The sequence below is a fragment of the Clavispora lusitaniae genome (assembly GCF_014636115.1).
Source record: "Clavispora lusitaniae strain FDAARGOS_655 chromosome Unknown tig00000003_pilon, whole genome shotgun sequence".
Taxonomy (NCBI): domain Eukaryota; kingdom Fungi; phylum Ascomycota; class Pichiomycetes; order Serinales; family Metschnikowiaceae; genus Clavispora; species Clavispora lusitaniae.
Window position 1 is genome coordinate 2125779 of NW_027093975.1, and position 14765 is coordinate 2140543.

Here is a 14765-nt window from a genome sequence, read left to right on the forward strand (position 1 = left end):
GGGACGTGTAATGATGATGCTAATAAGTGCAGGAGGCGTAATTATTCGCGTCTTGGGAAGCCTCAATACATTAGTATTAAAATGGCCAAAGGCAACAATGGAATATAAAACCCAATGAAATTGGTTACACCTTAAGACCTTGTAGAAAATTCAAGGATGATAGTCCTCTTGTACTTCGGAGAATAGAGAATTACACGTAATCTGTTCGGTGGCAATTGAAGAACCATTTCTTGTGGTCAATATTTCCAGCCACTGTACCGATGGTTCCATCTCAATTATATTTAGCCTATCCCACCCTCAATATAGGCCTTTCAATCCTCGTTCCTTGGGCCAAAGTTAACCGCTTAGTCCCCTTTCCTTAGTGGTGTGCAGTCACGTGCGCTCTGATGGATTTCAAAAATTTGTCTTACATGCAATTATCGTGTGTTCAACAAGACGAAAAGGTTTGTACAATGGACAACCGCAGAGTCATGAAAGCCTACAGAGATAGGGTAAAGGAAAAGGTTTTACCCTATCCATCTAGGGCCGGCTTATTCTCTAGGGTGAAGAGATACTTTTCCGGAAGCGCTATACCCAATCATCGACAACATGAGCAAACTAGAAGACCAACGCAAGTAGCAGAAACTGCCGCGAATAAGTCGGGTTATATCTTACCCGAATCATCTACTCCAGCAAACAATACTATGATTGCAGATCAATCCACAAATCGAGTGTTGTCTAGCTTCTTCCAAGAGAAGGGCGATCAACCGTTGTCTCAAATAGAATACGAAGGTGTCATGTCCCTTTTAGAAAAGTCGAAAGCCTCTATCACATTGCCTCTTCCAGACTCTCCCTCAGAGAAGAAAAAAACAAGTGGTGCAGATGTATCGAGTTCATCTACTGTCCAGCATAATCACACATTCGCACCTTACTCGCAAACAACTTTACGAAACACAAGCATGTACGAAGGCAATTCCACATCTTTTGCAACTCCAGACTATAAGCCCGTTTATCATACTTTTTCTGATAATTCTAGGGCAAATGTTTCGGTCAAAAGAGTGTATCAGTTTTCGGGATTGCCTTCTCCATACAGAACAAGGATCAAAGCACCCAACATGGTGTCTCGCAAAGCTAGGCGTATTGACACCGTCGCACAATCAGGCTCTAACTCGACATTATTGCCATCTAATCAAACAGTTGATTCTACCTCAACCAAGGTTATGAGTAACACCGCTAATTCCCTTTTGTCAATTTTGGGTGGTAATGATGCAAATGAGAAAGAACAGTCACAGGAAGTTTATAGACCACTTCATAACCCTTACGCAACAAACAAGCGGAGATTCAATGTTGAAGAGGAGCGGGTCACCAAGAAACCAGTCCTAGGCGCTGATGACATTACAAAAACAGTTTCCTACAATAAATCTGAGGATTTGCCGCAGAGTATAAGGGAAGAGTCTTCTAGCTCAGCCCCTATATCCCAGTCTGCTGTGCCAAGGCTGGTTCCTGACACACTCTCGTTCTCGTCGAGTAATGAGAAAGCCGAAAAGTCAATGGCAGAGGCCAAAAGCGCAAAAGAAGCTGCTCCAGCGGAGGAAACAGGCTTGGAATCTGGGAGCCCAGACTTGTCGCAAAAGGGATTCAAATCCATGCAAACAAGCACTGAAAGTGCCTCCCCAATGCCAGAGTCTAAACCACAGCAATCGCTTTTCGGTTCTAACTCTAATGGTCCCTTCCTTGCAACCACAAATGGTACAAAACCATCTTTCAATTTTGGTGCAACAACCAAACCCACTTCGAAACTTGAAAAAGTTAAAAATCCTTCATTTGAACCTGAATCAAATGCACAAAAACCTGCATCGGCTTCCAATGGATTCAGTTTTGGGGCCAAAAAGGATCAAGCGCCTCTCCAATCATTCTCATTTGCTTCACAATCCACTAAACCCAATTCTACTTCTAACGACAATGCCACTTCCACGCTCAAGTTTGCTGACACAAATAAGCCGGAGCAGCCTTCCAATGGATTCAATTCTGCAAAAGCACAATCCAGTCAAGCTCCTACTTTTTCATCAGCAAATGGGAAATCAGTGAATGGGAGCGGAAAACGTGAATCATTTGAATTTTCGTTTCCTCCTGTCGAAACATTCACTGCGAATGTGGACGAAGCACAGGTTGAACAATACAAGCTGCTATTCGAATTCTGATTGTTGATACTAAGAGTTTTGTGTATAAATACATAGGAAATAATCATCTCGTCATTTCAATATATATTGCGGCGCATAGTGTATTTGCGCCCATGAATAATTAATCCATATACGATAGTCGCGCTCGTATAAGAGTGCGAAACTATCAACTTCAACTCTCGGGATCATAAACGCCATATATCTATGACCGAACTCACTTCCGTCTTGCTTGTCGGTGGCTCCGGCTTTCTTGGTTTGCACCTTGTACAGCAATTCCGTAACAAATGTCCCAATGTGAAAATTCATGTGTTCGACATTCGCCCCATTCCAGAAAAGTTATCCAAGTACTTCACTTTCGATCCATCCGAAATTGTTTTCCACAAAGGTGACTTAACATCGGAAAAGGATGTTAGAAAGGCTGTGGAAGCCTCAAAGTGTGAGGTTATTGTCCACTCTGCCTCTCCAATTCACGGCATGGCACAAGATATATACTATAAGGTAAACGTCGTGGGAACAAAAAATCTTGTGTACGTGGCAAAGTCTTCGCCAGTGAAGGCTTTAGTTTACACTTCCTCAGCCGGTGTTATTTTCAATGGAAAAGACGTTTTCAATGCCAATGAAGATTGGCCATACCCTCGCGTGCATATGGACGGCTACAATGAAACGAAGGCCATTGCAGAACAGTATGTCATGGAAAGTAACGATCCTGACAATTTATTGACAGTTTGCTTGAGACCAGCAGGTATTTTTGGGCCCGGTGACAGACAGTTAGTACCAGGATTGAGAACTGCTGCGCGTTTGGGCCAATCCAAATTCCAGTTGGGCGATAACAACAACCTTTTCGATTGGACTTATGCTGGTAACGTTGCAGACGCGCATGTATTGGCTGCACAAAAGATCTTGGAGGAAAAAAACGAGGAAATACTTGGTGGAGAGACATTTTTCATCACTAACGATGCTCCAACCTACTTTTGGACATTGGCAAGAACAGTCTGGAAAGCTGATGGACACATTGATAAGTATAACATCGTATTGAGCAGACCGGTGGCCATTGCAGCAGGTTACTTGTCGCAGTTTTTCTCGAAGCTTTTGAATAAAGAGCCGGGTTTAACGGCATTCCGGGCGAAAATCACCTGTGCTACCCGTTATCATGACATTACGAAGGCCAAAGAGCTTTTGGGATATGTACCTGAGGTTTCCCTCGAAGAAGGAATCAAGCATACTCTCGATTGGATCTACGAGACACATAAGGACTAAACAATCAAGAGCAGTCATATGATTTCATGTACGATAAATTAGTTTAAAAGATATACTTAGTTTCACGGACTTACGACTCATTTAAAGCCGCAAATCTCGCCCTGGATACAGAGCTGACATTAGAGTACACTAAGAAAAGTAGCAAAGCTAAAAAGAAAAAAAAAATTGGTCTGGATTCGTGCAGCACACCACTTGGCACCTTCCCTAATCTTTCTCTTCTCTCTGATAAGTCTTTTCTTGCCACAAGGCGATTATTTGTAAATCATGGCTACATATCGAATCAGGTAAACTTCTACGCTGCCTGACGCGAATTTCCATATTCTATGAATTTTTGCCAGCGGTGTACAATATGACTAAAAAAAGACACAAATCAAGAGTCTTAAAAGAGGCAGACGCAAATCTCCCCTGACTACGCTCGTGGTTCCTGATTTTTAAATCGACTATTCAATATCCTGGCTGGTAGAGATACTCTCCTAACTCATGCCTCCTAATCGCGCCATATTGTCCTAAACAAGAAAGAATCCGGTTGCTGCAGGTGAACGTCACCATAACATAAAGCACCTGGACCAAATGCACTACGGCCTGCAGAAACAACGGTATGTCCCAAAGCGCAAGCCTTGGTGGTCCCGCCCACACATCTTGTTTTGTATGCAGATGGATATGTTCCGGCACGATACTCTTTATCAGGGTTCAGCACCAAGCACGAGACAAATAAATTCGACATACAATAATACCGAGAAAAGTACTGACAGAATCTCACAGATTTACAGCCTTGGCGTTTCTGTCAGAAAAAATCCACATGAATCTCATAGCTGATTTCTTTAAGTGCTGCCAAGAGGAGAAAGGCATGGCGTAGTTCTATGGAGTTGCCGACTTGGCCGCACCTCCTGGCATAGCCTTCCTGTATGGAATGTGTTCCCAACCATGGGGGAATCGTCTAATTTTATTCGCGAACCTTGGACACTATACACACCTAGCACGACAAGGCTCGCAACATTTGCACCCAGGCCGATCAAAAAACATTTTCCACTTTACGTGTATTGGTTTTCGCGTAGAGCCAGATATAAATAATTCTTGCCGCCCACAGGACGGACGTAATCCCTTCTGTAACTTTTCCTTCTTTTCATTCCTAAACCTAGCAATCGTTTTCCAGCATGAGACAAGTGATTTATCTTCTCTCAGCAGTGTTTGCCTTTTCATTCGCTATAGCAGCAGACTTGCCAAGTATTGAGGTTGTGGGCAACAAATTTTTTTACTCCAACAACGGTTCCCAGTTCTTGATCCGTGGTGTCGCTTACCAACAAAACTTTGAAAATGCTACTTCCTCTGACAGTGCCAAGTACGTCGATCCTTTGGCGGATGGCGACGCTTGTAAGCGTGATGTTAAGTATTTCGCTGCTTCTAACACCAACGTTTTGAGAGTCTATGCTGTCGACCCAGAGAAGGACCACGATGAATGTATGAAGACTTTTGCCGATGCCGGTATTTACATCATTGCTGACTTGTCTGAACCTGAAACCTCCATCAACAGAGACTCTCCAGCCTGGAACATTGATTTGTACGAGAGATACACCTCAGTCGTTGACATGTTTGCAAACTACACTAACGTCTTGGGTTTCTTTGCCGGAAATGAGGTCTCCAACAATAAGTCTAATACTGACGCATCTGCTTTTGTTAAGGCTGCAGTCAGAGACATGAAATCCTACATCAAGGGCAAAGGTTGGAAATTCCCAGTTGGTTACTCTTCTAACGATGATGAAGACATTAGAGTGGCCATTGCAGACTATTTCTCTTGTGGTGAGCTTGAAGAAAGAGCCGACTTTTTTGGTATCAACATGTACGAGTGGTGTGGTGATGCAAATTTCCAATCTTCTGGATACAAGGACAGAACTGAGGAATACAAGAACTTGACTATTCCCGTCTTTTTCTCCGAATATGGCTGTAACGCCGAAAGACCAAGAAAGTTCACTGAAATCGGTACAATCTACAGTGATGAGATGACTGACGTTTGGTCGGGTGGTATTGTCTACATGTATTTCGAAGAAGCCAACAAGTATGGTCTTGTGTCTGCCTCAGGCGACTCTGTTAGCACCTTGGAGGATTTCAGCTACTACTCTAAGGAAATGAACAGCATCAGCCCCTCTCTTGCCAAGACTGCTGATGTCGGTTCTTCCTCGACAGTCACCCTTTCTTGTCCCGCCTCTGCTTCTACATGGAAAGCTTCCCCAAGCTTGCCTCCTAAGCCAGACCAGGACGTGTGTGACTGTGTCTCTAGCTCTTTGCAATGTGTTCTTTCTGACAAAGTGGACGAAGATGACTACGGTGATTTCTTCGGTACTCTTTGTGGTTTGGTGAATTGTTCGGCAGTATCTGCAGATGGTGACAAGGGTAAATACGGTGCTGTCTCTTTCTGTTCCAGCAAGGACAAATTGTCTTACCTTCTTAACATGTACTATGAAGACCAAGACCAGCACTCTTCTGCTTGTGACTTCAGTGGTTCTGCCTCTCTTAGAAGCACCAGCCTGCTTCCAAAGTCCTGTTCTGCAATGGTCTCATCTGTGTCGGCTGGTGCGGTTGTGACTGGTTCATCTGATTCTTCTAGCGGCTCTAGTTCCGGCTCTAGTTCCGAATCAGGTCCTGGCTCCTCCAACTCCGACTCCCAGTCTAGTTCTTCTTCATCATCCTCGTCTTCCAAGAAGAGCAGTGGATATGTTGCTGCTCGTCCAGCAAGTAAAGGTGAATTGGCCGCCATTGTTGCAATGGCCTTGTGCTTTGTTGGTGGTTTCAGTTCATTCCTCTTTTAATATTAAGTATTAAAGTGTCCCATATATTTATATTTACTTCGTAACCATGAAGATTTCATTAAGTGCCTTTGCATCCATCACAGATGCCCGCTTTTGCCGGATCCATTTAGCTCTCGCAGAAAGACGAGTTGCGATCTCCTTATCTTTGTTGTCTCTAGGTTGGAGCATGCTAGCCTTGGTGACCTCTTCGGTAGCTACCAAATTCTGTTTCTTCTCCTTCTTCTTCTCCTTCTTTTCTTTCTTCTCTTTCTTTTCCTTCTTTTCCTTCTTTTCCTTCTTTTCCTTCTTTTCCTTCTTTTCCTTCTTTTCCTTCTTTTCCTTCTTTTCCTTCTTTTCCTTCTTCTCTTTCTTCTCTTTCTTTTCCTTCTTCTCTTTCTTCTCTTTCTTCTCCTTCTTCTTCACATCTAGATCAGTTCCAGCTTTTCGTTTCTTACTGGGGCTTTCTTCACTCATCGATGCTCTTCTCTTCGCACCTGTGGCGCTTCCTCCCACAAGCTTTTTACAATCGGCATCCCACGTACTCTTCAAAGTTTCTCCACGAATAAAGTGCATACCCCATTTTCCATTAACGAAATTGTCAATTCTCTTTCTCTCTAACTCATTATTGACCTGCTCTTCTTTTCCATTCAATCTGCCCAATATTCTTTGGAAGACGTCGAGACCGGCACATTCTCCACTATCAAATTCATCTTTCTTTGTCTTTTTTGCTAATTTGGCTCCAAGACCAGCATTATCCATTTTGATCGAGACTTTTACATGCGTAGTAGTTGCATGGTTTACTAGACCCAAACCCTTTCCTGGCGTCCACCCCATCTTCTCTAAATACTGATGACCGAATCTCTCTGTATTGTTGGACCATGCGGTATTCCTTGGATCTAGACCAAATCTTTGCTTCACTTTTGTACCTGCCAAACCCATCTTGTCTTATGCTGATGATAGTACATTTCTCTACGAAGAGATGAGAAAAAAGAATAGTGCGATGACCTGCACATCATTGCATCGTCTTGTAATAGGCATGAAAACAAATATATTAACCAAGAATAAACTGCCAAACATTGCTGGCTATATAACCGTTAAGTTGGTTTTTTACAATACACTTGCTATCAACCAACCACTCAATGGCCTTGTTGTAATCAGACAAGCTCAAAGCAGCTTGTAACTTCTCATATAGGGCTAGGTCACCAATTCCAGGCTTGAAAACAATATGGTAAAGCAAACTAGTAATGATTTTTACCCAAAGGTGTTTGTTGACTTGTCCAGTTAAGTCAATCCATATTGGCTGGCATGGTCTTACACTAGGAACAGGAACAACCTTTATGTCATCCTTTTTAGTCAAGAAGGACTTGCACTTAACCACAATATCGCACGCAATTTGCTCCTTATCAATCAATCTGGATTCATAATTTTCAAAACGGAATGCACGGTCTATCCTTATGAAGTCCACCTGATTATCGGAAACCAATTCGAGGAGAGTTGCCATTTCTCCTGGCATTATCCCTTGAGAAAGAATGAGGCCTTTCCCACCATTAGAAACAGAATGTAGTGTTGAATAGAAACCCGATGCTTGGTTAAAAAATTTGGTAGTAAAGCTTCGCTGAGAAAAGCTGTTATTGAAGCGATCGCTCAATACAAATCTGGTGTCCAGATCTAAAGACACGTACAAAATTTCTCGGTCATGTAACAAAGCATCAGTTGCTTCTCGTACAGTGACTTCGCCATATGGATTCAAAATACTTTTGACCATAATTGGGTCAAAATGCTCTTCCTTTGTAGAGAATATCGCTTTAAGTATAGATCTTAGTTCATCATTCTTTTTAGCAACAGGTTGAATATTTGGTTCGTAGCTGAAGATAGCAGTGGCTAGGACACTCTCCTTCTGTCTCATAGAGCAGTCTTCAATCTTCTCAGCATAGCTAAGGTTTGAATTATCCGAAGTGCTTGCCGAAAACTCGTACTCCTTGCAATTTTGATGGTAATTGGAATACAATGGCATTTCGTCTGTCGACACAAACTCCGTATTTGTGTCGAATGCTTTCCAGTACTCCAAAAAAAACTTCAAGTCGCCAGTAACAAGATTCTCTTCAGTAATGGACCCATCATCTATTCCTTGCATTACCATGTTTTTGAATGTATCGACACCTTTACCAACTGCTTCAGCTCCTCCATACAGTCTTCGTAAGGTTCCCCACTTTTGCTTTACTAATTTACCATCAAGGTCTCCAAGCAACGTTGCGATGTGGTTGAAATCAATTGCATCTCTTGAGAAAGCTTTGGAAATCACCACGGAACGGTAGAGAGTTGTAGCATCAGACTTTTCTAGCTTAATATTACGGCGTGGTCTCTTCAATGTCGAGGACGAAGTTTCTGGCGCTTGTGACGTAGAAAACTTCTTTGCCCTCCGAGACTTCTTCAAACCGGAAAAGATATCGTCTGCTGTAGCTGACTCCGACACAAGCGGTGCATCTGTTGCTTCTTGCTTGATTGTAGCATTTTCATCTTCATCACCCAATGCACGTAACCTGTTCTTACCTCTTCTTTTCTTAGTACCAACTGATACTTTCTTAGCACTAGGCTCCTCGACATAAAGCTTCATATCAGATTGTATGACACGACTTGTGAATACTTTCATATCTTTTCGGCTAGTTAAATGACCGTAATTTCCCTTAAGTTCTTCTAGCGTTTTTTCCGATGGGCGATCTTTTGGGTTCATCAACACCATCAAATTCTTCTCAGTCGCTTGGCCTCCAACTTCAATTTTGGCCTTCTGTATTTCCAATATGCCCTCGGATGCTAAATGTCGAGCATCCCGGGCTAATGTTTTAAGATCCGTCACAGTAGAATTTGCCATTCTCGTATCCAATTTGCGGCACAAGACGGAGCTACTAAAACACGCACCGCCCTCTTCACGAATAATCTCTATGAGCAAGTTCCTCCTCGTCATCGACTTGACAGAGCTTTCGGTTTTATAAGTCTGAGGCTGCGCTCTTTTTCGCTTTGATTCCTTGGGAGCCGGAACAAACGAAGGTAAGTCGTTGGATGTTAGAGCTGAAGTTGGTTCCTCTGGCTGCTCTTCATTAGGTACGTATTCGTCTCCAGAAACGCTCATGTCGATATCTAGAAAAGATTCAGATGCATATGACTTCACATTGCGGGTTCGCCTTTTAGTAGGAAGCTCCGGTGAAGGTTCTTTTAAGGATTGCTTGTCTTGATTATCCACGAGAGGTCGTTTCGAAGGGAGGTTGCTAACTTGAACAAGCCGTTTCTTCTTCTCCATTAAAGCTTCTTTAGACGTTTTTCCAAGCGTTGTATGCAACCTCTTATTGAGAGCAACAATAGAATTCTGTGGACCTGCTGCTTTAGGCTTATATGGCTTTACAGGTGGTTTCTCTTCTGTACAAAATTCTTTAGCGAAGTAGCGATAGAATTTGAGTTTTCCCTCATTATCATAGAGTTTCGCAATAGTATAACCATCGTACGGATCAGTGTACTTCTTGCAAGACTTCAACTTCTTCGAATTACTCAAGTAAGTAGGAAGAACCTCATAAAGTCGCGTGTATGGTCTGTAATCAGATACACCCAATAAATTTTTGGCTATTTCACCTGATGTTATTCCCGTCTCCTTTCTCGAGTGAATCTGCTGAAAAATTTGATGAAATATAGGGAACACTTGATTATATATTGGAGGATTCTGTGACTTCAATGCATCCTGAGATATAGACTCGTCTTCGGAATCACCGAATGCGTCGTTCACCGGATTGCCTGTGTCAGGAAAGTCAGACACATCTTCCATATCTTTTGGAAGGTCCTTAACAAATTTAATTGCGTACAACCTTTGCTTGGTCTCTGGTAACTCCACATGAAGCTTTTCGATGTATCCCGCACGATGAAGCTTTAAGCAGACACTCCGAAAAAACTTGGACGCAGAATGAGAACCATCAAGTTTCAATTCCTTTCTTAAATCCGAAAAGCCTCGAAGTTGATTTGGTGCAGCTTTTATTGCCTCCATGATGTGTCTTTTGAGCTTGCTCACGTCCCGCGAGGCATCCAAATCTTCTTCTGCCTCTCGCAGGTCGCATGCAATAATGCTATCCTCGGCAAATTTGACATGCACGGAATGTGTTGTGTGTTTCTTATTAACGTACACATTACGGCATAGAACAAGACCCGCCTGTTCGAGTTTTTGAAGACGAATTCTCAAGGACCGTGCGTCTTGACCGGATTCCCTAGCCAAGTCTGGATTCAAAATTCCGTCTGAGCCGTGACGTGCAATGACGACAAGCAATTGGAAAGGTAAGTCCCCCAAGTTAGACTTCATGGTCTGGTAATTTTCTGTACCAGTCAAGTAGCGGAATTGGCACTCTTCCGTTGGAAGGATGAAGATCTTCAGTTCGGATCTCTCAAGGAGACGATCGTAAGAATAGTCGGTAGACCAATCATCGTCTGGATCTTCACACTCAATTTTTAAGAGTTTAGGACCCAGGCCAGCGAAAAGCCCTTTCCACGCTATTTGTTTTTGAAAGTCATCTAGTTCTTTATTTTCTGTTTGCGAGGCAGCTATGGCCCATAACTGGGGTAATGAAAGCTTGTCAGACACAGCTAGTGCTCCCAAAATATGCGTCACCAATTGCGCCTGAGAACAAAGAAACAGCATACTTTAGCGAACAGTCGTGTAAATTGCTCTTCGCTTTTTTTTTGTTTGTTGACCAGCGTCACTTTTATTCTTCGCAGACTGTATTGATTCATGGCTCTGTTGTGAAGTGAAGTCGCGCATCTCAATAATGGGCATGCACGACCGGAAGACTTGAGGTGGTACATAAGTCGAGGTGAGATGGCTATAGAGCTTTCATTTCCCTATGGACTCAGACGACGAACCTTTGACTCTTTCCTCCCACGCTTTAGCTGCCCTTCAACAATTTAAAGACGAGGAGGAAACTCGGAAAAAACAATTTGAGAAGTTGTATCAAGAGCTGGAGGACAGATTCGAAGACCAGCAAGTCAGTATTGATGATTTTAAAGAGGATTGGCAACTTTCTCAGTTCTGGTATAGCGACGAAACAGCTGAGATTTTAGCGAAAGCACTTCTTGAGGGAGCGGATGAGGACACTATCATTTGTATTGCAAGTGCCCCTTCTGTCTATGCTGCCATCAGGAAGCTACCAAAGGAACTAGTACCTACAAAACATATTTATTTGCTTGAATATGACAAGCGGTTTTCTGTTTTGGCGGGCAAGGACCACTTCTTTTTCTACGATTACAACGAGCCAGATAATATTCCTAGCGTGATCAGGAACAAATGCCACAGATTACTTATAGACCCACCATTCTTGGAAAGGGAGTGCCAGACCAAGTCTGCTCAGGCAGCTAGAAACCTTTTGTCCTCTGATAATGGTCTGAAAACAAAAAATGGAGATCGCAAGTTCAAATTAATCTCTTCAACGGGAGAGAGAATGAGAGACATTATCAAGGAAACATATCCAGAAACTCACCTCACTTCGTTTTTACCGGAGCACAAGAATGGCTTGAGCAACGAATTCAGATGCTACGCCTCATTCGAATGTCTATACTGGAACTTCGATGACAATGTGTAAATGAGTGAATCAAAAATGTAGATAATCGGATACACCTAACTTATTCGAGACCGTAGAAGTTTAACGCCATAGTGACAAGCGCGCCCAACCTAAAAATCAGTATATTGAGGATCGCTGGTGTCCTACATATACCAGAAACTTGGAATATGTGGCTTTGGTTACAAAAGTTTACTCCAAGAACTTACAGCTTGGAATTCGGGGTATACATTTGTAGACTTCATCATTGTGCCACATTTCTCTCTTGTATGATTTGAGCTGTAACTAAAGATTCTCTACCTGCATACGCTAGCAGAGCTAGCCCTAATGGTATTAAGTCGTGTATTCAACAAATACTGCTGAGAACTCAACACGGGGACAAAAAAATTTTCCATAAATTCTTCTCTCTTCCATTGCTCATTTACTACAATGTCTTTCTCCGATTTCTCTAAGGTCGAGACCCTCAAGTCTTTGAACGAATTTTTGACTGACAAGTCTTACGTCGACGGGTATGTTCATTCGAATTCATGGTAATAAACTCAAATAACACTTGACCCATGTATTATGGTTCCTGGTGCATTTTCTATGATGATCGCAATCTTTGGTCCGTGTTTATGAGGTGCTTAAGACCCACCGCATGAGTGACAAAGGAGATTTTAATCTGTTAGCTGAGTCAATTCCCCTACAAGGGTTGTTTGAGGTAAAAAAATTTGTGGGCGCTGGTATACTAACATCTCCTAGTACTTCCGCCACTCAGGCTGACGTTTCTGTCTACAAGGCTTTCCAAAAGGAGTTCCCACAATTCACCAGATGGTTCAACCACATCGCTTCTTTCACTGAAGAATTCGACACCTTGCCTGCTGGTAAGGCTCCAGCTGCCGCTGCTGCTGAAGAAGATGACGATGAAGTTGACTTGTTCGGTTCCGACGACGATGAAGTTGACGAGGAGGCCGAGAAGTTGAAGCAACAAAGATTGGCTGAGTACGCTGCCAAGAAGGCCTCTAAGGGTCCAAAGCCAGCTGCCAAGTCTATTGTCACCTTGGATGTTAAGCCATGGGACGATGAGACCGACTTGGAGGAATTGTTGGCCAACGTCAAGGCTATCGAGATGGATGGTTTGACCTGGGGTGCCCACCAATGGATTCCAGTTGGTTTCGGTATCAAGAAGTTGCAAATCAACTTGGTTATCGAGGATGCTAAGGTTTCCTTGGATGAATTGCAAGCCAACATTGAGGAAGACGAGGACCACGTTCAATCCACCGACGTTGCTGCTATGCAAAAGTTGTAAGCGGACACTGCGTTACCCCGTTCAAATTTTTTATTGTATAAGAAATTGAATGTTTGTACCATGACACGTTATCCCGGTTTGTGGGCACAAGATTGCCCAGTATATAGACTATAATCAGACAACGACTCCCCACGAATTAGAGAAATTGAGATGTTGTACGGAGGTACCTCTGGTGTATTAAGTGTATTACGTGCATCAACATTTTAAGAAATACTCGAGATCGATCCTTTGTGTTAATAATAGCTACCACGGCCCGTGAAATTTGATTTCAAGCCGTCGGGTGGCTCTTTTTGAAGTGCCTTAGGCGTAAATGAATTGACGGTGGAGACAGGAATCTTACAGCCAATTGGCCACTTGCTATCACTGTGTATATCCTGCCAATCAACAACATCGTCAAAGGTGAGGTTGTCATTCTCTTTTGTGTATTTTAGTCTGCATTGGACCAACAAGTCAAAAAGAAGTGCAACATCACTGAGTACGATTCCCAGCAGTGCTTGAAAAACTGATTTATCGCAACAAAGGGTAGTGGTAGACTGTAATCGCGAGATATAATGTTCATTCTTCTTTCCCCTAAATTTTTCCTTAAATCGGACCATTATTTTGTTGCGTTTGTAATCGGTGTTTAGCTTTTTGCTTTGAAGCGAGAGAAGTGAAAAATTAGTGAGACCGATAGCCATGCCAAGTTGTCCCTTCTGATAGTACTCGATTGAAAGAAAGAGACCAGCGTACGCAGATGCATACCGAGAGAATAGTTTGAAGTATTGGTCCCACTTGTCTGTTTTGGGCACCATAAGATCTCCAGTAGGAGTCATTTCGGAAGACAAACGTTGGCATTTCTTAATCTCATCAAGAATCCAAATAGCAACTCGACATAAAACAGCATTGTTTCCATCAGTGAATTTATCTTGATCATTGTACAAGTTTCGATTTAACGTGGAAAACTTGCATAAGATAGACGTCTGGATACCAATATTGCCTATACTATCCAACAAGATAAATACCCGTGAGTCCAAAAGTGGCGTAGATGCGTGTTGTGCAAATTCTGATCCAAAATACGCCATTGCTATTGCTTTCTTGTAAAAATTTGTCACCAGCTTCCACTTGTCGTCCGTTTGCACATCTTGACTATCGGACTCACAAAGTTCATTTGTGATCTCAGCACCTAGCCTGGTATAGGCAAATGAGATTGCAGTGATCACTGTCTCGATTTCACAAGCTAGAGTCCATAAGCAATTTTCCGCATTATTAGAACGTAGCTTGAGTTCATTCTTCTTTTCCAGAGTGCTGATCACATTCTCCCAGGGGATTGATTTGCAGACAACCAATGACAGTGAAAAAGCTGCAGCTCCCTTCAATTCTGAAATATTCTCTTCCGATAGCAAGAGCTGAAAGATTCCCTCCAAATATTCTTCGAGTTGAGCAACTAACCTAACCGAATCACTGTAAGTAGAGGGGGCACTAGCATCAAGAGATGAACGGAGTGCAGACAATTGACTAAAAAACTGAGTTGATGTACCGAGTTTCCATGTCTTTGGAGAGGGTGGGGTATCAGGTAAAACGATCATAAAGAAGATGATACGTGATTGATTGTGAGTAATTGATTAAATGTACACTGTGAATGGAATACGCATTATGATAACCGCGTACATTTCAACCTGCATCGATGTAGTATCGAAGACACGAGGCGTATATT

The 14765-nt window shown here is 42.7% G+C and overlaps 8 protein-coding genes across 8 annotated transcripts; 5 read left to right on the forward strand and 3 right to left on the reverse strand. All coding sequences in view use genetic code 12, as the record gives it.

Annotated features, from left to right (window-relative positions):
- Positions 1-386: 386 nt before the first annotated feature.
- NUP60 (FG-nucleoporin) lies at positions 387-2180 on the forward strand (the record flags this gene model as incomplete). The annotated part of the gene is made up of 1 exon (XM_002619836.2): positions 387-2180. The coding sequence occupies one exon, from the start codon at positions 387-389 to the stop codon at positions 2178-2180; it is 1794 nt and encodes a 597-aa protein (XP_002619882.2).
- A 183-nt stretch (positions 2181-2363) lies between these two features.
- On the forward strand, positions 2364-3416 carry ERG26 (sterol-4-alpha-carboxylate 3-dehydrogenase (decarboxylating); the record flags this gene model as incomplete). The annotated part of the gene is made up of 1 exon (XM_002619837.1): positions 2364-3416. One exon carries the CDS (start codon positions 2364-2366, stop codon positions 3414-3416), a length of 1053 nt encoding a protein of 350 aa, XP_002619883.1.
- A 1154-nt stretch (positions 3417-4570) lies between these two features.
- PHR1 (Phr1p) lies at positions 4571-6220 on the forward strand (the record flags this gene model as incomplete). Its single annotated transcript, XM_002619838.2, has 1 exon — positions 4571-6220. One exon carries the CDS (start codon positions 4571-4573, stop codon positions 6218-6220), a length of 1650 nt encoding a protein of 549 aa, XP_002619884.2.
- A 33-nt stretch (positions 6221-6253) lies between these two features.
- On the reverse strand, positions 6254-7138 carry FOB63_000982 (telomerase inhibitor; the record flags this gene model as incomplete). The annotated part of the gene is made up of 1 exon (XM_002619840.2): positions 6254-7138. The coding sequence occupies one exon, from the start codon at positions 7136-7138 to the stop codon at positions 6254-6256; it is 885 nt and encodes a 294-aa protein (XP_002619886.2).
- Positions 7139-7250: 112 nt separating this feature from the next.
- FOB63_000983 (transcription factor TFIIIC subunit) lies at positions 7251-10871 on the reverse strand (the record flags this gene model as incomplete). Its single annotated transcript, XM_002619841.2, has 1 exon — positions 7251-10871. The coding sequence occupies one exon, from the start codon at positions 10869-10871 to the stop codon at positions 7251-7253; it is 3621 nt and encodes a 1206-aa protein (XP_002619887.2).
- A 202-nt stretch (positions 10872-11073) lies between these two features.
- Positions 11074-11808, forward strand: FOB63_000984 (protein-lysine N-methyltransferase; the record flags this gene model as incomplete). The annotated part of the gene is made up of 1 exon (XM_002619842.2): positions 11074-11808. One exon carries the CDS (start codon positions 11074-11076, stop codon positions 11806-11808), a length of 735 nt encoding a protein of 244 aa, XP_002619888.2.
- Positions 11809-12213: 405 nt separating this feature from the next.
- On the forward strand, positions 12214-13072 carry EFB1 (translation elongation factor 1 subunit beta; the record flags this gene model as incomplete). The annotated part of the gene is made up of 2 exons (XM_002619843.2): positions 12214-12293; positions 12526-13072. 2 exons carry the CDS (start codon positions 12214-12216, stop codon positions 13070-13072), a joined length of 627 nt encoding a protein of 208 aa, XP_002619889.2.
- A 233-nt stretch (positions 13073-13305) lies between these two features.
- FOB63_000986 (uncharacterized protein) lies at positions 13306-14637 on the reverse strand (the record flags this gene model as incomplete). The annotated part of the gene is made up of 1 exon (XM_002619844.2): positions 13306-14637. The coding sequence occupies one exon, from the start codon at positions 14635-14637 to the stop codon at positions 13306-13308; it is 1332 nt and encodes a 443-aa protein (XP_002619890.2).
- Positions 14638-14765: the final 128 nt, after the last annotated feature.